General features: G+C 39.0%; 1 protein-coding gene across 1 annotated transcript in view; it reads left to right on the forward strand.

The window, feature by feature from the left end:
* SNX29 (sorting nexin 29) overlaps positions 1-14,834 on the forward strand; it is a 673,154-nt gene extending 658,320 nt beyond the window's left edge. The window contains exon 21 of the mRNA XM_043964582.1: positions 6,770-14,834. Within this exon, the coding sequence (XP_043820517.1) occupies positions 6,770-6,896 (127 nt within the window). The 3' untranslated portion in view covers positions 6,897-14,834. The remainder of the gene's footprint in view (positions 1-6,769) is intronic.
* The last annotated feature ends 9,663 nt before the right edge of the window (positions 14,835-24,497 follow it).

Genomic DNA, 24,497 nt, shown 5'->3' on the forward strand with positions numbered 1-24,497 from the left:
GGCAGCAGTATGTAAAACTCCTGAGTGCAGCTAGAACCAGATTAAAATGAATAAAATCAAAGTAAATTAAAATGCAATATAATGTTAATTTGTGGTTGTCTACATCAGTTTGCCATGGCAGGGATCTATTTCTATTTGAATGGGACACCAATGCCCTAAAGCACGACTGACCATATCCACCGTGCCCCCTAGGTCACAGAGCTCCAATGGCTCTAGAATAAAATACAAATTCCTTTGGGGGGCATTTAAAGCCCTATGCCATCTGGCTCCAGCCTGCCTTCCTAGTAGATTACACATGACTCCTCTTCATACACCTTATTCTATAGCCAAACAGGCTCACTTGCTGTCCCACACACATGACTTTCCATCTCCAGGCTCTCCCCTTTTGGTATCTCTGGCTTCTTTCAAAGTTCAACTCAAGTGCCATCTCTTGGGGAATGTCTTTCCTAACCTTCCATTTGCCGGTTGGGTGCATATTGTTCCCCAATAGAATATTAGTTCTTTGCAAGTAAAGATTATTGCATTTTTGACTATGTATTCCCAGCATCTAGCACATAGTAAGCACTTAATACATGTTTGTCAAGCACAAAACCTTTCCTGATCCCCATCCCCAGGAGCTAGTGTCCTTCCTGGCTTCTTTATATTTGTTTTGTATTTATTCCACCTAGTACATGGTGTGCTTCCCTAATACAATATAAGCTCCTTGAGAAGAGGGATTGGTTTCATTTTGTGTGAGTGTGCGCATGCACACCTGTGCCAAGCAATTAATACATTTCGAGTATGCTTAATAATAAGCAATTAATGCATTTTTGTTGTTTGCTTGAATGCCACATCTGCAATCCCAGAGTCTTCCCATTTACTGCTAATCCCTATATGAGGTCAATTTTTCCCCCTAAAAAGACTCAATTCAGGATTTCTTTTTGACTTGCACTTGCCAGATTGTTTGATTTACAAGAAGTGTTTACAAACATGTGGAATTGGGAGTAGGGAGCTTGAATCAAATGATGGAAGTTGTGGGGCTTTGTGTAAAGCTTCTCTACAGAACAAAGATCATATTCCATTGAAGGAAATAATGAGTCCACATGATAAACAGTAGCCCTGTAAGCTAAGGAAACTGTCTTCTGTTGAATGGAAAATTGACTGCCTCTCAAATCCCAGTTCATAAGTGAAATGGAAAGCAAACTTCTTTTCTTGAGGAGTAGTTTCACTGTCAGACAATTCTGATCATTTGGATCAATTTCACACACATGCCAATGACAGGAGGTAAGGACCCAAAGCTTATTAAAAAGAGCAATTACCATCAAGTGCTCTCTGCAGTTGCCACTCAGACAGACATCGACACTGTGGGACCCTGGTGGTTGCAAGGAGGAGAAAAAGATCAATGAAACTGAATAGGTTTCTAAAATGGATGCAGAGCCAAGTAATGCAAGAATGCTTACAGACTTGAGCACTGACCAGATAGGAAGAAAGAATTGATTGCTGTAGCTTGATTCATTCTACCTGTGGTAAGAGAGGAGAGAAGGACATAGAAGAGTGATATATTAACAGTCTCCTGGGGACCCCTGATGCCAGGGACACTTCCAGAAACTACCTTAAGTTTCTGTGAGAAATGCCAAGGAGAATGGGAGGCCAAGTGCAAGATGTACCCCCAAAGAAGTAAGAGACATCCCTGGGCATCTCCAACCAATCAATAAACACTTATTAAGGCCTACAGTGTGCCAGACAATATAGTTCAATACTGCAGCTCCAACGGATTCAAGGGTCTAGGAGAAAGTGCAGCAGTTGGCAAACTCTTGGCATTTAGGAGACACATCCAAGAAGTTATATTAGAAATAAAGATTTTTTTTTCACAACCAGTTTTTGGCTCAGAAGACAATCGCCAAAACCAACAAGCCAAGAATTATCTTTACCTGTTAAATGTGGTTGGATTTTACCATCTGTCTGGATCCTCTAGAATCTGTTTTTGAAGTAGGAACTTATTTATCAATAGCCCTACTATATACCAGACACTGTGCTAGGTTCTAGCGATACAAATAGAAAGAATAAATAAACTGGGATTTCAACTTAGAGGTGAAACCAGCCAGAGAGCAATCCTTTGGCACAACTATTCACTAGGCATCCTCCATCCCCAACCCCTGCTAAAACCTTCTTTTGTGCTATTTCCCACAACCCTTTCATTACTCCCTCTCATAAAGCACTTGGTATTTTCACCTTACTCTAGCTTCTTCTCTTAGGGGAAAAATGATCAGGTAAACATTCATACACTAGAATTTGGGACTTAAAGTATTATGCATCCCAATTATTTGCATATTTGGGGAAATCAATGCTTAACACAAAGGAGAGGAGGATGTGAAAGGAGTCTTGAATTAGGAATCATAAACTGTGGGTTCTAACCTTGGCTTTTTGATTAACGTGTGTCACCTTAAAGAAGTCATACCATACCTCTAAGCCTTAGTGTTCTTGTTTAATAAAATGGAGGAATTGTGAGTTTTCAGAAGGTGCTGTGACCCTATGAGTGGTGGCATCTTCTGGCTTAAATGGAGGGATGTTTTCAGGTGGAGCCTATTAGCTGGCCTTCAAACCAGGTGTTCAGTCGGGGAACCACATACCTGCATAATTGCAAGATCAAGCCTGAGCCAGAAGGACTGTTTTTTAGCTGCATTGGCACTTGCACTGGGAAGGTGCTGAGATAGGATGGACAATTACTCTCTGGGACCTTTATATAGCAAGCATACTTAGTGTCTGCTTTCCCCTTCCCTCCCATGCCTCCTCACCATCCAGTGGGGGCAGTGCTGGCTCTAATCAGAGGTTGAGGCCCAAACACTCCTTCTGGGGACTGTGCTACTATCAGTATCTAATTCCTTTTCATGAAGCAGAGTGCTGTGCTATCAGAACCACAAGATACAGAGCTAAAATTAAAATGAAACCAATGTTTGTGACTTTACACCATTTGACCTTGTTAATCAGTTGATCTCCTCCTAAGGTGCTTGGGCTACAAAGCTGTTTTTAAGAAAATACTGAACTAAGAAGCCTCAGGGATCAGCCTGGCACACAACTGTGATAAGAAGCTCTTTTTTGGTGGCCTGATTTGTATCAGCAAAGCAAGCCACAAAATGACACTGTCATTTTTAAGTCTCACTGATGCATAATAGCAGCACAGCTGTGGCTAACAAGTGTGGTGAGGGATGAGAATTTCATACAGAGGACAGAGATGCTCTACTTAAATAAGGAAGAGTTAGTGCTGTATTGGGGCCTCTAGTGAACCTTAGTTAAAAATCAATATCCCTTATTTAAGGCTGTCATTTTAATCGAGACACTACTCTTCACTAACTACTCTGCAGAAAGACCCACACAACTACCAGACTCCACAGTGCCTCCAGCAAAGCATTTTCTTTGCTGACAACTTTTTAAATGCATAAATGCTGACTTCAGAATGATGTTGTCAACATGTTTCCTCCCCTTCTTCCTACCTTTGGTTTTAGAGATGGAAGCCGTGATTATTTTTTTTTAATTAATAAAGCATTTTTTCCCGTTACATGTAAAGATAGTTCTCAACCTTTGTTTATACAAGCTTTACAATTTCAGATTTTTCTCCCTCCCTCCCCTCCCTTCCCCCTCCCCTAAACAGCAGGTAATCTGATATAGGTTTTATATATATATATACACATAATAACATTAATCCTATTTCTGCATTAGTCATGTTATAAGAGAAAAAAATCAGAGCTATGATGGAAAACCTCAAAATAGAAAAAAACAACAGCATCAAAAACAAAAGAAATAGTATGGTTCATTCAGCATCTATACTCCGCAGTTCTTTTTTTTTTTTCCCCCTGGATTTGGAGATCCTCTTCCATCACGAGTTCCCTGGAACTCTTCTGTGTCATTGCATTGGTGAGAAGAAAATAGTCCATCACAGTAGATCAACACTCAATGTTGATGTTACTGTGTACAATGTTCTTCTAGTTCTGCTCATCTCACTCATCATCAGCCCACGCAAGACCCTCCAGGTTTCTCTGAACTCCTCCTGCTCATCGTTTTTTATAGCACAATAGTATTCCATTGTATTCATATACCACAATTTTTCCAGCCGTTCCCCAATGGTTGGGCACCCCCTCAACTTTCAATTCTTTGCCACCACATAAAAAGCAGCTATAAATATTTTTGTACATGTGGGTCCCTTTCCCCCTTCCATGATCTCTTTGGGAAAAAGACCCAAAAGTGGTATTGCTGGGTCAAAGGGTATGCACAGCTTTATCGCCCTTTGGGCATAATTCCAAATTGCTCTCCAGAATGGTTGGATCAGTTCACAGCTCCACCAACAATGCATTAGTGTTCCAATTTTCCCACAGGGAAGCTGTGATTATTTTAGTGTTTCAGAGCTAATGGTTGACCCCAGGCAAAAAAACTTCCACTAGATTCGGCATCTTTTGAAAGCAGCCTCTTAGGAGAAAAGGCAAGGTTTATGTCCAGGTTTTATTAATTCTGGATTTTAACTGTAGCAGAGCCCTGGTGGAGACCCAAAGTCTGGCCACTAAAATATCCTCCATTGTGATGTATTCAGAGCCTAGAAGGCAAACTGTTTTCATAGAATAATAAAGTATTAGCACCTACTAACCTCAACCTGAAAGCTCATCTTTTCCAACCTCTGAATTTCACTGATGGTTGGGTTTGTCCCTTAGGTTGGGACCTAAGGATAAAGCCCCCAATCACCTTTCCTTATATCCAGAGTAAAAGCAGTCCTGGATACAGGATACCCTCTATGATGAGCAGGATTTGAGGGAGTAGATAATTATTGAATTGAAATTCCTCAGGTTTCATCTAATAATAGAGAGATAATTTCCCTCAGGGCCAGAGAATAGGAATAGCCTAGCCTGGCTGTTAGCAGTTACTCCCTTCTGAGGACAACATGGGAACAAATAGTACCCTTCTCCCTCCCCTTCCCCTTTCCTCCACCTTCCACCCCCAGAGTACTCCTATCATTGTTTCTGGCCTTTTCTGTTGTATGTGACTCTTTGTGACCCCATTTGAGGTTTTCTTGGCAAAGATACTGGAGAGGCTTGCCATTTCCTTCTCCAACTCATTTCACAGATGAGGAAACTGAGGCAAACAGGGTGAAGTGACTTGCCCAGGGTCACAGAGCTAGTAAGTGTCTGAGGCCAAATTTGAACTCAAGTATTCCTGATGCTCTATTCACTATTCCACTTAGCTGCCTCTACACTATTGTAAATTGTTGTTTTAGTCCCAGTGTTACTCTACCTTCTGCAATCCCAAATCCTCTCTCTAATAACTCTGCTTCCCAAAACTCCATACCGTGGGATATTGGGATGCACTGGCATTGATTCTGGGTTTGCAGCAGTCTTCTTTAATAAAGTGTCCTGACACTTAGGTCAGGTATGCACACCTTAGAGAACAAAGATCAAAGGGTATCATTTTAAAAACTAACCTACATTAATCAATTAATAAACATTTTTTACCTACCTTTTATGTACCAAACATCCGCTTGGTGTTAGGGAAGCAAAAATGCTTCAGGGGCTGGACTAGAACCAGGGCCAGTGGTATGGAAGATACTTCTATTTCTAAAGTTCTTGGGCTTACCCACTCATTAGTGGTTAGTGTTGGTGGGGGCAAAAATGGCAAACCCCTTATACCACAAGAGTTGCATCTTCTCAGTGATGACTTTAAAGGTTTGTCTGGAAGCAGTTCCTGTGGTTGGGGGTAGGGGAGTGGGGTCACTACTCTTCTCAAACCTGGGCTCAGGGTCCTGGGGCTTCCTTCACTACAGTGAGAAGAAAGGTGGTAGTCAGAGTGGCTGCTTCTTCTCTCTCTAGGATGCAGTACTACTTCAGTAGGGTTGGTTTTTCTGCCAGTCTACAACAACAACAACAACAACAACAACAATAATAATAATAACAACCTAGCATATTTCATGATTTACAAAGCATTTTTCCTTACAGAGATCCTGTGGAGTAGGTAGTACAGATGTTATTCTCATTTTATAGATGAGGAAACTGAGATTCCGATTAAGCAACTTTCCCTTAGTCACACCATAAGTTTAAGAGAGGAGCCTTGAACCCAGGTCTTGTGATGTCCCCACCAAACCAGGGACTCCTCACTGTAGACAATAACTGTTCTTCTGAAAAGTTGTGTGTAAATTAGATCGTTTGAGATTGCCACAATTAATTTTTATTTTGGTAAAGACTACAATGATTTGAGATATGAAAAATCCTTTATGAATGTAAATTGTTTCTATTTTATCTGTTTTATAAAGTTGGATGTATTTTCTTGAAGTAAGGCCCCATTTGTACTGGGCTTGTTTTACAGATAAAATAATGTGTTTTTCAAATATCTTAAATGTGTTTTAGATAAAGGTTATAGTATAGTTTGACTGGTAAAGTAGAGAACCAATATGGCAGAGTAAAGAAAGGTTTAGACTTAGAGTTAGAAGTGACTTGAATTCTAGCCCACTCTTCTAGCTGTGCGACCATGGGCAAAGCACCTCGCCTCTCTGAAAATGTCTTTTCTTCCATAAAATGGGGGTCACACTTACATTACGTTACTTCACAGGGTTTTTGTGAGGAAATGGTTTTTGAAAATCTTTAAAGAACTATTCAGATGTGAGTTATTGTCACCATCTTAGTATCTAGTTTTAGGCTGCAACACATTTCCACACCAGGCCATCAGAATCCTGGTGTGCTTTTTTGCATATGAAGACCTGGAATGAATGATTAATTCTCTGTAAATACACACCCATTCTCTTTCTGTCTTGCAGTGACATTACACCCGGAGAGCCAGTAAGCAAAAACAGTCGGACCAGAGTGGCTTCCCGCTTCCCCAAATTATCCCGGAATCATCCGAGAGAGCCCCGCAATGTGGAACCGCAGAGTGGTGACCTCTGATCCTTTTGCAGGCTCCCAGATGCTGGTGCTGTGTACTTTTCCAACTGGCCCAGTGCTTCTGACCTGTCTGAGGCAGCTGGTTCCTTAGCCTCAGAGGAAAAATCAGTTATGCTACATTAACCCTGGAAAAAGGACACCATCCACACCGTGGTTTCTCACTCTGATTAAACAGGTCACCCAGAAGGCAGCACGTGCTCATTGTCCTAAAGAAAAAGGCTCCTCACCTGGAGAGGCAGTAACATGGTAACTGATTTCCCCTTGGCTGCTGCCTGTTTGCATTCACATTTTCCCAGCTGTGTCTTAAGGCAGCATGAGATTCACTGCCCTTGGCCTCTTGCAGGAGACACCTGATGCAGCTGGTGGGAGGTGCAAGGAGCACCAGGTCAGGAGACCAGATGCCTTTGTTTTTGAGGCACACAACTGAGATTTTTCACTTCGTCAAAAAACTATGACTCCAAACAAACTCTGACTTTTTCCTTTTGGGGGGTGGAAGTGGGGGGAGAAATAGGATGACTGTTATTTTGTTTTTTCTATGTAATTGTCTGCCAATACCCATAGACTCCTCACTATGATTTGGGGGCTCTCTATGTATGTTAAAAATACACCAAGCAGTATAGGACAGGTGACCCAAATAGCTATTTCCAGGCATCTCTTTCCTAATGGTATGTTCCCCATGACTCCTTTGGGGAAGCGCCAAGTAAGTCGCAGATTATGTTGGCTTTTTATTTTTAAAGCAACGCCTTTGTTTTTGCCAGCAGAGGGGGGACAGCCCTAAATATAGGTCTTTCCCCAAATAAGACTGAACAGTTTAATGAGAAAGTTAATACCAAGGTAATCCAGCCTTGAATGGAATCCTGAGCCTTTTGTTGTGTCCCATGACAGGTTGTCAACTTGGCTGTTACAGAAATCCTCTATAGCATTAAAACTGGGGGCTGTTTGGGCATTCTTTTGTCATTCGACATAGAAAATGGGTTAGAAGAGGCAAAAAGACCCACTAGTCATTGACCTTTGTAGAAAAAGAGTATCTTGTGCCTTAGGCTAACTAAGAGGTTGAAAAATCATTTAGGGGTTGAGTTCCTGGGCTTCCTTGCTGTACTGTTCATCTCACTGGCTATTTCCGATGAGTTCTGACCTAAATATTTTTGGCCCTCATTATTCACCCTTCTCCCCCCACAATCATCTTTTTTTTTCTCTTGTCCTAAATGTAGATGTCTGTGGTAAATTATCCTCTGCCATGTTTTCATTTGGAGAGCCTCCCTGTTTCCCCATTGTTGGAACATTCAGTTTAGATATCAGATCAGGGAAAAGGGGCATTAACTCCAAAGTGATATCAACTATCTGGAACTTGGGAAGATAAGAATTTCATATGACCTCAACAGTTAGGGAAAAGGACCAAAAACAAGGAAATGTAACCTCCATCAACTAAAATAACTTCAGTGTCATGGTGCTCTGTACTTAAGTGAGACAGCCTTATAACGTGGTGAGTTAATGGGATGCCAAAATACACAAAGAATAAGTCAGTACATCCTAACAAAATCATGAGATGATCCTCCCATTGTCCTTCACAGCCACTGAGTTCAGTTTTAAGCTGAAAGTTTCAGAAATTAGAGATGGTCCACAAGCACAGGATGGGCCAGAAAACATGAAGAAAGGTGAATGGGTTTGGGGTTCTGAGATAGAAAACACCCACAAGAAATTTCATAATCATGTGAAAATATGGGAATGGAAATTATTAAAAGACTAATACTGCACTCAGTCTGTTGACAGTTTGAAATGTGGTCGATCAGTCATTAAACTTTTATTAAGTGTCTAGTATGTGCCAGGAGGCAAGATTTAGGAGAAACCTCCACCTGTTCAAATAGGCTTTTTCTTTGTGTCACTACTGCATATTTCCCAGGCCTCTTTCCTCCTTAGCTTAAAAAATAATAATCATCATTTGTAATAGTTTATTGTTGCCTTGGATGGAGGCAGAGAATAAGACTAGGTGAAATTTATAGGAAAACTCCATTCGAGTGATTCACATAAGGATGAATTAAAGTATAGAGAATCAATAGAGTTCATTAATAAATCAAAAAAACATGTGCCAGTAGATCACCTTATTGTCGACTCTCTGGAATTTTAGAAGAAGAGACAGACAATAAAGGAAGACAGGAATGGGGGGAGAAGGGGAAGAGACAGAGAGAGTCTAAGCCCTATCCTTGAAACAAAATATTGTCTCAGTTCCCCACCATCTTCTCTTCCCTGGCAATATCCATAACACATCATAGCAGGAGAGCCCCGGGGGCCACTTGTCAGGAACATCCAGAGTCTCTGAATTACCAGTTATAGGAATATTAGTCCCTAGTAATCTATGGAAGGTTGCTTTGAACACCTAGCCTTGAATATAGCTATACATTAAATAACAGGGAAAGTTTTAAAGCCAAAGTAACCGTGCACCTCTCTGCCTTGTTTTTGGTCTACTATATATTGGTTATTTTGAAGTTTTTCTCTGTTAAAAAATTGATAGCTCTGTTCAGAAACTCTCCTTTGAAGTGGTTAAGAATCAACATTTCAGAAAAGACCAGGTGCCAGCAGAAAAGATCGAATAGCTGTCTACAGCTTGCATATCTGATATTACCTCTAGTGGCTAAAATACACAGAGAAACCTAAATGTAGACTGACAAGCTTTTTTCTTCTTGTTTTCGGTGGAGTGGTTGACTTAAAATTTGCTTACGGTGTGAGTCTGTATTCATCTTCTCCAAACATCTCACCATAATTCTCTCCCACTAAGAAAAATCTGCCCATCGTCAAGAAGCACAAGGAGCCAAGACAGACAAATGCTAAACAGGCAAAGAATTACGCATGTTGCCCATATTTTTAAAACTACTGTTCTTTTTTAACTTCACTATTCACTGGGTGATTTTTTCCCCTGCTTTTCCCATATTTAGATTTTTAAAAAATCATTCACTTGATGACCAAGAGGAAAAATTAGGGTTCCAAACTGCACTTGCTCTGCTTATTGGTATCTAACTCCTTGTTTCAAGATCATGTAGAAATCCTGGAATCATCATTAGTGTACAGATCGTCCTCTGCTAATTTTAGCTCAAAGGCACATGTGACTCAAAAATTACAGCAACTACAGACAGCCTTAACTTTGGAATCATGTATAATTCACTGCAATTATCAATCCACTTAACACTTCAGAATGTTCTTACCCATTGCCTCAAATGAGGTTGGGTGAATTGTAAGAAAATGGGGCAAATAGAAACAAAATCAATAGATTTCTAAAGTAGCAGAGCTAAAACAAGGTTATGCACACTGGTCACAGATCATAAGAATGCTAATGGCACTTTAGAACCTAAGGTCATAAGGCTCTATGTCCTTCCCTCCCCAAAGCACAGCCCCCAAATTAGAGCCAATAGGTTCCCTCCTCTCCATGTCATCTTTCTCTGATGCTGTGGTCTATGTTGTGAGTAACTGGTAATCATGAAAGAAAGAGTAAGGAAGGAGAGAAGGAAGGAAGGAAGGAAGGAAGGAAGGAAGGAAGGAAGGAAGGAAGGAAGGAAGGAAGGAAGGAAGGAAGGAAGGAAGAAAGAAAGAAAGAAAGAAAGAAAGAAAGAAAGAAAGAAAGAAAGAAAGAAAGAAAGAAAGAAAGAAAGAAAGTTTTATGTGAAGTCCTGATGGCATATGTAAGGTTCAGAAAAGTGTTGGCCAGTTCTGGAGAAGACAGAATTAATATTCTTTTTACTATTCACTGATAGATGGTCACATCGATTCCATGGACAGATGGATAAAACTACTCTGAGAATATTTTAACTTCTGCCTTGCCAGAATCTATAAATTGAGGAGGCCAGTCAGTGTCATCTCTTATAGAATAAACATCTCAGGAAAGAGGGAGAGAAAATAAATGCTTGTTAATTGAAAAATAAAATTTAAAGGTTTTTTTTGTTTGTTTGTTTTTTTAAGGAACGTCCTCCACATGATTCCTCCCAGGCCCCTCAAAGACAGCTGTCTTTACAGTTCTTTATTCAAGGACAGTAAGAATGAAAAATGAGTGATTGTTTAAGGGTCATTATGGGTAGCCTTAGCCAAGCAACAGGTTGGCTTTTTAAGAACAAATTCCCTATTGAAAAGGATGTTATCTTTGTAATATAAGTTAGAGATGTACTGAAAAGAGATAGTTCAGGACATTTCCTTAGTTCTGTCTACCTTGGGCCCAATAGAGAGACTGGACTCTTCAGGGTTGACTGAATAGTATATTTTATTCATTCTCAATAAGGAAAAGATGATTTATGGGTTGTCTGATTTAGTTAAAGCAATCCAGGGTGTGATTAAGGTCAATTATCATCAATATTATTGGATTTTGACTTAGTTGAACAAGCCAGGGCATAACTGAATCTATGTAGCTGAAATTATCAATACTATTATCAGCAATACTAGCAGGCATTCTCGGTCATTGTTTCTAACAATATCATCTCTAGGGAGATCATTCTTGTTGTCATTGCCAAGCACATGTTCTCTGCATCAATATAAAGCAAGTCTACTATTTAGGGAAACACACACACACACACACACACACACATACACACACACACAATAGCACCAGCTTTGTCCACAATAAGATAATCAACTGGTAAAGAAGGCTTAACTTGACAAGGCTATTAAGTCTCATGTTGTAGATGGGTTGATAATAACTAGGCCCGTCAAATTTAGGTTTTTATTTACAGAAAGGATTGTCAGAACATGTTGTAAACAACGAATATCATCTTCTACAATCTAACGCAAGGCATAAATCATGGAGAGGGAATTAATATTGGCAAGTATTTGGAGGCAAGGCACAATTATAGGAAGCCTGGCATAATTCCATAGGCTGCAACTTTATTAAAATTAGTTCTTATCCATGGCCAATTACAGCATTAGAGCAAACTTTGCTGGGAATTTTTTAGTTGTATGTGTGTGTGCATGTTGTAAATTAATCCCAATTGGTTTACACAGGTCAAATTTGTCAATAGGCCATTATTATGATTCAGAAGGAGCCACAGTTAGTTAACAGGCCTTGGGACAAGAGTGAGTACCACAGACATTGATGAATATTCAAACAAAAACGACTCCTTGAAAAGTCCCATTTTGGGGGCAGCTAGGTGGCACAGTGGATAGAGCACCAGCCCTGGAGTCAGGAGTTACCTGAGTTCAAATCCGGCCTCAGACACTTGACACTTACTAGCTGTGTGACCTTGGGCAAGTTGCTTAACCCCAATTGCCTCACCAAAAACAAAACAAAAAAAGGGAAAGGGGAAAAGTCCCGTTTCTTTACACAGAAGGCCATGAAAAAAGCAGAATGGAGGCCTGGGGTAATTCAAATTAATTGGTTTGCTTCTCCTCCTTGTGTTACCTTTGAAGTGTCAGAAGCGGTGGGGGTGGGACAATCTTCAGCCTTGCTAGCACTGAATTTTGTCACAGTCTTAAGAGTAACAGATGAAAGGTAGAGTCGGGCTAATGCCAACTAGTCTGTCTCCAAACTCTTAAGGTTCGAGTTGGGGCTCAGCCAATATGACTTGTTACATTCTCTTCCCTTCAGTCCCTCTGCCCCCAACTATAGATGGCACACATTTCAGGGGTTATTTAAAGGATAAAGAAATTCTTCATACAAATCAGCCACACCCTTACTTACAGTATAGTAGCAGTTTTCCAGACTCCTTTGCTTGATTTCTCATTGACCAACAACTTTTGGTGAATTTGGTCAGCTTTTCAGTCGTTACCTTTAGCAATTCCCTTCCTGTGATCTTTTCAAAAGTTATGGTGGGGCAGCTAGGTGGCACAGTGGATAGAACACTAGCCCTGGAGTCAGGAGTACCTGAGTTCAAATCCAGCCTCAGACACTTAACACACACTTACTAGCTGTGTGACCCTGGGCAAGTCACTTAACCCCAATTGCCTCACTAAAACAAAACAAAACAAAACAAAACAAAAGTTATGGTAAACTTGTAGCCAATAGTAGAGGCATGGAGAATACTCCTGTGGGAATTAATTTCAACCCATAGTTGAAATCCCACCCTGCCACTCATTCTTGGACAAATAGTAGGGCCTTTATTCAATAGCAGTGATCTTGGCTCTCACTTTTCAGAGAAGGGGATTTTCTTCCACTGTGTGCACTCTTTCTTCACCTACCATGAGACAATAATGTCATACAACTTGGCAATTGGTATATCTAGTCAGAAATCTATGGTCAACCTGTGAAATTGGGTCTCAATACATGGGAGCTTGGAAAATTGACGAAAGCAGTCTTCTGCAAAGCTTCATTCATTGAGTCCCTTCCACAGGGCATTGAAAGTTGCTAAGCCCCCAGAGCCAAGGAGCTGCCTCATGTTTCATTTTGAATTGTTGCATCCCTCCTTTCCCATTACTCTCTTCTCCATGTTTAGATCTTTCAGCCATCTTCATGGTCTTGTACCTTCAGAGCTAGAGAAGCTTCCAGGAAAATATGCATTTAAATTCATACTCAACAAATTCTATTGTAATTAACACTTTTCAAAATATTGTGTATTGTTTCATTAAACTTAACATTAAATGTTTGCTTTTCCAAATTTTGTTCTGTTCTATTTTTGCACAATTGTAGCACTGTATATTTTATCTAACATTTCTGTGCCAAAAAGTTCATTTTATGTTTCCATAGCATATGATCATGATTATATTTCTAAAACAAAACATCAGTTAATGTATCAATAGGAATGAATGTGTAAAGTGTAGAGCTGATGTTCCTTTTTTTTTTTATGAAGGAGAAGGGGGACGTGGGCTAATAAGTTATATTTTTCCCAATCTTATTTAAATATATATGATTGTAATGTCCTCAGTGGCAGTTATTACCCGTTTACTCCACAATAAATGCTGTATTATAGACAGTCATTGACTTCTCTAAATTCTGACATATAGGCTAATTTTGGAACAATGCCCAAAATGGAAGTTCTTAGATTTCACCCATCAACAACCAATAGGAACAACTTCCTAAACAATCCAATCACTTTTTCAGTCATTAAAAAGAAAAAGCAAAATCTAATAAATTATCAAATGAATGGTCTAGTAGCTTATATGAATACAGCTATTGTCTGAAAAGGTTAGATTAGTAGTTGTTCAAAGGTCCTGTGCTTAGGCCTTTCAACTGATTGAAATAGTCAAGAAGAAGCATTAGAATTTTAATATTATTTTATCATGTTTGGAAAACCACTATTTTGGTCATATCTATCCACCTTGGGGCATGTTTTCTTTGATTTTCATTAGTACTGCTTCACGAATATGGAGCACTCAGGAGAATCAGGACCACATAGGATCATAAATGACAACTTCTAGAGAGGCAATCAGACTTACTGACAGAGAAAAGTGAAAGGTCTAACATGCATTTCTGCAAAACAAAAATGCCTAGTGAGTATTCTCATTAATTAACTTTCTTCTTAGAAAGAATTTATTCACCTATGCATCAATAGACTAGCCATCACTGGAATTATCCCTTGAATAGTAAATATTGCCTAACTCCTCTGACAGACACATTGAAGAGGGTACTCTAAAAAGCATGAGTTTGAAAAGGATAAATCCCAAGGAGTGTTGATTGTTGAGTGCAATAGCAGAGGATTATCTATCATTGCTCTGGGCCCAAACCTGCAGGCAGTTGGCCAAGCCAGGGTTATCTGTTGATTGTGCTTTTGTTAGCTGAATATCTATGGTAAGAACTATCATTCTAAAGTAGCGTGTATGTGTGTATATAAGGCATACAGATATGCATTTATGTACTGGAATGTGTAATATTATTTTAACCCCTCTTCTGTTAACGGTTTACATAATAGAATTTTTAAACAAATGTATTTAATTTTCTAAAAAAACTTGTATTAAATATTTCTTTTGGAATAAGCTGTGGTAATTTTGTTATAATTCAACTGAAAATATGCCTCTTTATGATAATAAAATTAAAATAGTGTCATTTTGTAAATTAGAAGATATGTTTATAGCCTATTAATAATTCTCGATTCTGTTCTGTTTTATGTTCACTTTTTAAATGGGCATTGTTAACATCCACAGGTCTGTTGCTTAATTTCCCATATGTTATATTAGACATCTGGTTTTGATTGAGGATAATGTCATCATTAATTTTATTTTATATGAACTGCAGTAGAACCCTATTATAGCACAAGGAATATCATTACACAAATTACTTAATGTCAATTCATATCTCCTAATAATTCCATGTAGTAAAAGATTGCTATAACATAGTTTAATGATATATAGGAATTAGTCTTACATTATCAAAGATGTGCCCTCTGCATCAATGCTGAGAGAAGTTTGTAGAAATTAGCTAATTCAGATAAATGAATGTTCACCGGATAATAGATTTAGAGCTGGAAGTCATCATATCCAGTCCCTTCATTTTACAGATGAGGAAACTGAGGCTTGTTTAGGGTCACATGACTAGTGACAAGGGCACTAGTAGAAGACCTGAGCCTTCTATCCATTATACCACACTCCCCCATATAATGAAGCCATAGAAGATGAAGTGGCAGTCAAATTTGAATTTTCAAAATTTGAAACAAGGCTTTCCAATTGTTTTTGCCAGAAGTTCTTGACATCATTATTGGGAATACACTTCCATGAATGAGTCTGCAAATACCTTCCCAGCAAAAGTCAATTAAAGGGGGCAGCTAGGTGGCGCAGTGGATAGAGCACCAGCCCTGGAGTCAGGATTACCTGAGTTCAAATCCGGCCTCAGACACTTAACACTTACTAGCTGTGTGACCCTCGGCAAGTCACTTAACCCTAATTGCCTCACTAAAAAAAAAAAAGTCAATTAAAAGCAGAATGAAATCTTGGTACTCAAAAAGCAGGTTTCAAGGGGGTGGGGAAGAAGCTTAATTAAAACATTGCTATAAATGGGGATAGAACAGGCATTAAACCCAAGCTTTTTTGTTTAGAAGGTATGTTAAAAAAAATACACCAAAGAACACGTCATCTTGCTTTTGTCTATTTTCTGTGGAGATGCCTGAAACCTATCCTCAGAGAATTTTATGGATTCAGGTTTGTTTGGTTTTTTTAATTTATCTTTTAAAAGGCATTTCCCTCTCTTGTTATATTGTTCAGGGCAGGGGGGAATAACTAAAAGAATGGTTGGCTTTGAAACAGAGTTACTTATACTATTATAGAAGCCCTTGGATCAACCTTGGTGACCTCTGATAATGGGCTTTGCTAATATTAATATTAAAACTCAAAGTTTCCTGATTCCCTATTTACAACATCTAGTATACATTCAGCTCAATTTTCAAGTCCCTCCATAATCTGCCTCCACTTATCTGGTATCCAGTCTTATTTCCCATTTCCCTCTAACCTAACCAGATTGATCTCACTGTCCCCAAACTTAATCTCATTTCATACCAATATGCCTTCACTTAAGTGGATTCCTTCACCTGAAATGCCTTTTCATCTCTGCCTGCTCCAATACATGAAACTTTCCATAGCAATTCCAGCTCTCATTGAACTCATTTTCCACCAAACTTAGAGCATTTATTAGTTGTACTATACAACTGAATTTCTAATTGTATACTATCTTTTTTTCCCTAATATTTTCTGTTTTCATCCATGTTTGTCTTACCTCCTCAACTAGGTTGTAAGTTCTTTTAAGGTAGGGACCATGTTTCATATCATCTGTATTGTCTGCTGTACCTAGTATGATATCAAACCCATAGAAAGAGTTTTTAAAGATACCAATTTGATTGATCTACTTTAGAAATGAGACATTTCCATCCTCATTTCTGAAGCCTAATTCCCAGACCTTCACACACCATGAAAAGTTAGTGACTCAGATGTTGTCCATGATTCATTTAAAACAAATTGAGAGGAGGGAAGATATTTTAGTTTTTATTTAAGAAAAGGCATCTTATTCTCCCTCTAAATTGAGGTCCTATAATCTTTTCTTAGACTGATAAAAATGAAAAATCTGATCATTATTTTATTTTTTTTTTTGCGGGGCAATGGGGGTTAAGTGACTTGCCCAGGGTCACACAGCTAGTAAGTATCAAGTGTCTGAGCCCGGATTTGAACTCAGGTACTCCTGAATCCAGGGCCGGTGCTTTATCCACTGTGCTATCTAGCCTCCCCCTGATCATTATTTTGAATCTTTTGTTTGAAACATGTCCTAAGGGTAAATGCCATTGTGGACCAACTCAACTCATTTAGTTATCATCTTAAGATAATTTTTCTTTTAGTGACTCAATTACAAATGAAATAATAATGATCTGGTGTTGGAGAGGTAGCAGAGTATAATAAAAAGAACACTGGACCACTAACTTGTGCTGGCTGAATAACCCTGGGCAAGTAAGTCCCTTAATTTCCCAGTGCTGCAGATTCATATTGATAGAGAAAGTTCCTCACCAGGAATTCCTTGCACTAATGAAATGTATGCACTGGATTTGGAATTGGATAATCAGAGTTCCTATCTTGGAACTTACTTAGTAACTAAGTGACTTTGGGCAAGTCACCCCATATCTCTAAGCCTAGTTTCTTAATCTATAGAATGGGAACACTTTTAAAACCTACCTGAAAGGGTTCTTAAGGGAGTCAAATAAGGATAATGTCTGTAAAGCATTTTGGACTACAAAGCAATATGTACTATAAAGCATCCAAGAAATATAACTTCTTGTTCTCATTGGTTAAGGATACCTTCTTTTCCTTCTAGCTTAAACCCAAAAGGGAATGCATGCCTGGACTGGAATACTTTCTTTAAAAATAAAAATCAACATTTTTAAGGGTTTGGAAGTTCTTTGCCCTCTTGATTTTATTTGAGCCTCACGACTATCCTGTGACATAGATTCTATAAGTAGTTATTTCTGTTCTATATGAGGAAAATGAGGCTTTTAGAAGTTAAATTATTTCATTAGCATCAATCATCATCATACCCTTTCCCTATCTTAGTTGCTGAGTGGAAGTTCTATCTTACTTTCCTTGGGACACAATAAGGAGTTTTAAACTCAATATCCTTTTACTGATAGCAACACAACAGAGGAAGGTTTAATGTCCTGGCTTGATAAGGTATCTGTATACTAACATCTTGGTGAAGTCAAGATAATCCTGAATCAGGAATGTGTGACTGGAGTCCATTGGCATGGGCATCATTTGGATTTAATGATTTACCATAAGGAATAAGTGCAAGGCTGAGGAGAAAAAAATCTCCATATGTACCTCAACTTCCTTTAAACTCTGGGCTGTTTGAAGATGCCATAATACTTCTCTGCTCTAACATGTGATTTGCACTTAATGTTGTGTACACTCCAGTTCTTGTATGTTTTTGGCTAGTTTTGCCTTGGAGCAATTCAGACCCTCAAAAGAATTTTCTGACTTGATAAGAAAACACAGCAAGAGATCTGTGGGGAGAGATGGTGGTATTGGAATTCAAGTTATTAACATCAAGGAGTTCAATATACTACTGAGCAATCCACATGGAGATGGGTAACAGAGAATGACTGAATCTTGACTTTTAAAGGAAACAGACAAATCAAAATGAAGGCTTATGGACTTCCTAAAGCCAAGGGTATGCTTAGGGCAGAGTGTCTCTAAGCAGATGACGACTCTAGGGCCTGTTTGCATAAATATGCGACCTTTGTAGCTATGTCTTTCACAGGCAACAGCTGGCTCAGAGGTTGCCAATTCCCTGGGGAAAAAAAACACCATTAACCATTTTAAAATGATACCTGTCTGATGGCTTATGAGAAAAACAAATGGTGTGTGCTTATTGGCATCAAAGAGTAACATATTTCAATTTGCTCCTGTTTTTCTGGATGCCACCCATCTGTTTACTCCACCAAATATTTATTTTGTGATCTGATACCTTTACTAGTCAGCAAGCAAGATCATATGATTTAAATCAATCAGATTTTCCACTGGTGAAGTCACTTTGATTCTCATTACAATTCATTATGCAATGAAACATAAGATTTGTTACATCAATAAATGAATACATGAACTAATTTGCAAATGGCATAACATATTTATACCGAAGCATAGGAACCAGTAGGGGAGAGCCATAATTTCACTCATAGTTCCCAGCAAAACTAATAGGCATGTGATGGGTGGGCACATTTCTTCACATAGAATCTGTAGCATTAATAACTACTTATATTAAATGCACTTCAAGGTTTACAAAGTGATTTCCTCACAAGCCCATGAGGTAAATAGTCTAAGTATTATTACCCATTTTAGATATGAAGTAGTAGTTGTGATTTCCCCAAGGTCACACGGCTAGTTGGTGTTAGATCCAGGACTTAAAGGACTCTGACTCCCAGCAGGAGCAAAGCAAATCAAGATATTGACCATTTCTGAGAATGCACATCTGGTTCCGTACCCCTAGTCCATTCCCTTTCTCTCAAAAGGTGGAAGAAAGGCTTCATCATCAGTCTTTTGAAGTCATGATCAGTCGCTATTTTAGTCAAACTTGGTTGTTTCTCCTCACATTATTGGGCTCATCACAGAAATTGTTTTAGTTCTGCTAACTCATTTCACTCTACATTAATTCATATGTCTTTCCCTATTTCTCTGAATTTGTCATAATCTTCATATCTTAGGGTGTAAAATAATGCCATTGTATTCATATACCACAATATGTCCAGCTATTTTCCAGGGTATGGACACATTTTATTTTCAGTTCTTTGCCATAATAAAAAAAGTACTCATGGGTTCTTTCCTTTCTGTCTTTGACCTCAATGGAGGTGGTACATACCTGATTACTCGGTCAAAGGGTATGTACAGTTTAGTTAATTTTTTGGACATAGGTTCAAATTGATTTCCAGAATGGTTGGACCAACTTCCATTTTCCTTTCCTTTTCTCCTCTATGCCAATCTGTTGATCGTGAGGTAGAATCTCAGGGTTGTTTTGATTTATATTTTCCTTATTTTTAGTGACTTAGAGCATTTTCCCATATTATCATTAAAAGCTTTCATCTTTTTTACTAAGAACTTCTTGTTCATATCTTTTGACCATTTCTATGAGGGTATGTAAGGGCAGTTAGGTAGCACAGTGAATAGAGTTCAAAGACACTCATTAGCTGTGAGACTCTTACTAGTTGTATGATACTGGGCAGATCACTTAACCCTATTTGCCTCAGTTTTCCTCATCTGTAAAATGGGCTGGAGAAAGAAATGGCAAACTATTTCAGTATATTTACCAAGAAAACTCTAAATGTAGTCACAAAGAGTTGGACATGACTGAAATGATTGAACAAAAATAAAATTAGGGAATATGAACCTCAGTTTCTTGAACCATAAAATAAGTATAATATGCTACTTTTCACACACGGTTATTGTGAGGGAAATAAAAATGTTATTAATAATGAGGATGTCTTTTTTTTTGTCAGACAGTAATAATAACGTAAGAGCTAGCATGATGTAAGATATACAAAGCATGTTACATGTATTATTTCATTTGATCTTTACAACCACTCTGATAGATGTTAATATTATCCCTGTTTTACCAATAAAGAAACTGAGGCTTAAAAGGGTTAAATGACTTGCCCTGAGTCTCACAGCTAATAATCTGAACTCAGGTCTTCCAGACTCCAAGTCTGAGTTTATTTCTGTGCCACATTATTTGTCATCCTTGTCCCTCCCACAATAATGAAGGTTCTATATTCTTCCATTAATCCTCTCTTTTTAATTATTTAGTCATTTTTTTCATACATGTCCTCCTCTTCATGACCCCATTTGGGGTTTTCTTGGCAAAGATACCAGAGTGGTTTGCCATTTCAATTCTCCAGTTCATTTTATAGATGAGGAATTGAGTCAAACAGTGTTAAGTGCCTTGGTCAGGGACATACAGCTAATAAGTGTCTGAGGCCAGATTTAAACTCAGGAAGATGAGTCTTCCTGATTCCCAGCCCAGTGCCCTATCCCTTGCACCACCTAGCTGCCCCATCCTCTCTTATACAAAGGTTCAATTATCTTTGAAGATGAGTACCAGAACTATATATCCAGTCTTAATCTCTCTTTTAGGCTCCAATCCTTCATCAATCAACCAATCACAAAACATTTATTAAGCATTTACACTGTACCAAGCACTGTGCTAGGCACCAGAAAGACAAAGTTTTAAAAGTTAAGCAGCCCCTCTTCTCAAGGAACTTATATTGGATAGCTCCCACACTGGATGCCCTGCTGACTTCTCAACCATAACCAAAATGAATTTCATACCACACTCTGAATTCCCTAGTACTGTTTAACCAAATTTCATGATTTTCATTGATGATTTAATTCATCATTCTTTCAGTCATCCAGGTTTGTAACCTTGGTGTTTAAGTCATTCATCTCCATCACCTGCTATATCCAAATCTTGTCAATTCTACCTCCACAACTTTTTTCACATTGGATCCCTTCTTTGCACTTACATAGCCACAGCTGTAATTCTGGCCATCACCTCTTGTAAACAGCCTCCTAATGGGATTCCTGACTTCTGGACTCTTCTGTCTCCAACCTATCTTCCACTTGTCTACCAAAAGAATCTTCCTAAGTCGATCAAAATCTTCCTAAATCAAAAGCCCATTCCTAAATCAAAAGTCAATCAAATGCTATCCCCCTGCTCAACAATCTTCAGTGGTTTATTGATAAAATACAAACAATTTTGCTTGACCTTGATTCCATCCTTTCCTCCCATACATTTCACACAACTTCCCTTCAAGTATTCTACATTTCTGCCCGACTAGACCATTTGCTCTTTCCTGAACTTGCTCTTCCATCTTCTGCCTGTTTGCCTTTGCATAGGTTGTCCCCCATTCATGAAAAGGCCTTCCCTTCTTCACCTCTGCCTCTTAGAATGCACAGCTTTGGGGCAGCTAGGTGGCGCAGTGGATAGAGCACCGGCCCTGGAGTCAGGAGTACCTGAGTTCAAATCTGGCCTCAGACACTTAACACTTACTAACTGTGTGACCCTGGACAAGTCACTTAACCCCAATTACCTCACTAAAAAAAAAAAAAAAAAAAGAATGCACAGCTTTCCTTAAGGCTTAGCTAATGCACTACTTCCTATGGAAAGCATTATCTTATCTCCCTTCCTTGTTAGTGGCATCTCCCCTTCCTCAAATTATCAAGAATATACCTTCCTGTTTACCAATTATGTTCCCACAATAGAATAAAAGCTCCTTGAGGAGAGATGGTTTTTATTTTACCTTTGTATCCCAGAACTTAGCACAATGTTTTATACTTAATAGGCACTTAATAAATGCTAATCAAATTAATTTGAATTCGTTTGGAAGCTACCAGATGATCTTCAGGGGTGGGCTCTTCCCTCTCCCTTGTGCTGGTCTTGTGGTCTCTGGCCCTTCCTCCCAACTAAGGATGTCTCTTGGTCAAGGTGCAAAAAATTCCTAGTTCCAAATGTTCCTAAGACAACTGCTTTTTCCATGCTGCCTGACTTCCTAAATCTTTACTTTGCCTCCCAGTCTTAGAAAGCACTTTCTTCCTCTTCAAAATTAATCCAGCAGCCCAGATGGGGTGAGACAGAGCAACAAGGACCTAGTGCACTCAACATCAACACCAATCCTGCCTGAAATCCCAGCTGCTGATACTCCCTAGCTGTTGCTAGCTGTTGCTCTTGCTTTTTATTAGGACTTGATATTTTCATCACTCAGCTAGCCTGGCAGCTCAGATCCCTGGCTTGATTAGGGACCGTGCCCACCACAAGCTTAGGAGGCTGAGATGAAACTGTAGAACATGAACTCCCTGAGGGAAGGAACTTTTTTTTCTTACTTTATATTCCCAGCATCTAGCACAGTGCCTGACACGTAAAAGATGGTTAATAAATGCTAGTTGAATTGAATTGAATGGGCAACAAGGAAAGCAATTCTTTGCAAGGTTTCATGGCCTCTTAAATTAGAGATTATTACTCACAAAAGTACCTGGAATTATCCTATCTGCAGGACCAGAAAGAGAAAAGAAAAACATTGGGAATGATTTGGCCTGAATAATCTCATTTAGTGACTACAGGATCAGTGGGAGTTGTTTGGGGCACCTCTGGTACCTATTGCCTCATCACACTTTGCCTGCTATTCTGTGGGAGCCTTTGGTTTCCATGGTTTTCATCTAATCAGCTCTTAATTAGACTTCTCATCCTCTTCCAGTGACCCCAATTATTCAAAAAGACACAACAAGCTCATTGTCCCCTCAAATGTAGATTATAGCATTTAGAAGTGAAGAAAACAGATATTCTTACTGGAAGGGTAGTTTTGTAATGGCTGATGGTCACTGACAATGGCCTTTTATCACCCTGATTATCTTCAGCCCCTGTATGGGTTTTATTTATTACAACTGTAGAATCTAGATCAGAAGGTGCCCTAATGATTGTACCAGAGCTATTTGATTTGTGGAAGCGAGGTGGGGAGGAAAGGAGTACAATGTGACACTGGGGCTCCTTTGGGGAAATGTAATTACACTATGTGGCCACCAGTAGGCTAGGCTTCCTGATTTAATGTAAGGAAAAGAAGGAAGGAAGGAAGGAAGAGAGAGAGAGAGAGAGAGAGAAAGAAAGAGAGAGAAAAAAGAACAGAAAAGAAATCCACTGCTATAACATACTGCTAACTAGGTAAGAGCAGGGCCCTGGTTCCAAATCGGAACAGACTGCCTCGTGGAATAATCATTTTCATACTATTTCAGAGTTGGGAGGGATCTATGTCAGTAGTCACCTGGTGCAACCTATACCTGAATCTTCCCTATAACTTGACAAATAATCATTCAGCCATTATCTGAAAATCATTAGAGCAGGAGAACCTATTATCTGCCAAGGAAGCAATGATTAGGAAGCTTTCCTTACATCAAACCCAGATTTCCCTCTTTGCAACTTGTACTTATTGTTCCTAATTCTACTCTCTGAAGGCAAACAGAATAAATTTAATCTCTAGTACTCCTATAAGTCCTTCAAATACTTAAAAATAGCTATTGTGTTCCATCTCCTTGCCCCAAAGTCTTTCGTTCTCCAGGCTAAATATTTTTTGCTATTTAGCCATTTTTCAGTCCTGTCTGCCTCTTTGCTACCCCATTTAAGATTTTCTTGGCAAAGATACTGAAGGTTTTTTGCCATTTCCTTCTCGAGCCCATTTTACAGATGAGAAAACTGAGGCAAACAGGGAAAAATGACTTGCCCAGGTTCACACCTGGGCTAGTAAATATCCTGAGACCAGATTTAAACTCATGAAGATGAGTCTTCCTGACTCCAGGCCCAGAACTCTATTTGCTTCTTCTATTTGATCTATTTTTGGGATGTTCTTCAGGTCTTTTGCTGTGTGGTGCCCATACTGGGCCTTCTGGAATTTGACCAGGGTAGAGCACAGATGGGACTATCACTCCTCTGGCATTGGACACAATCCTCTAAGTGAAGCCCAAAGTGACATTATCTAGTTTGGCCACTATTATATCATGCTGAGTCATTTTCAGTTTGCAGTTGTGGGGAAAAATGATTTAATATTAGTGGAAAATTATTGTACTGATTAAATTCAACCTTATGTGATTAAGGGTGATCCACACCCAAAACATCAACTGACCCTAATAATTCTCTAGGAATGCTGCTATATAGGCTACAAGGTATTTTGGTTCCTCTAGATTCTGGATATACCC

Source organism: Dromiciops gliroides, chromosome 1 (assembly GCF_019393635.1).
Source record: "Dromiciops gliroides isolate mDroGli1 chromosome 1, mDroGli1.pri, whole genome shotgun sequence".
NCBI classification, from domain to species: Eukaryota; Metazoa; Chordata; class Mammalia; order Microbiotheria; family Microbiotheriidae; genus Dromiciops; species Dromiciops gliroides.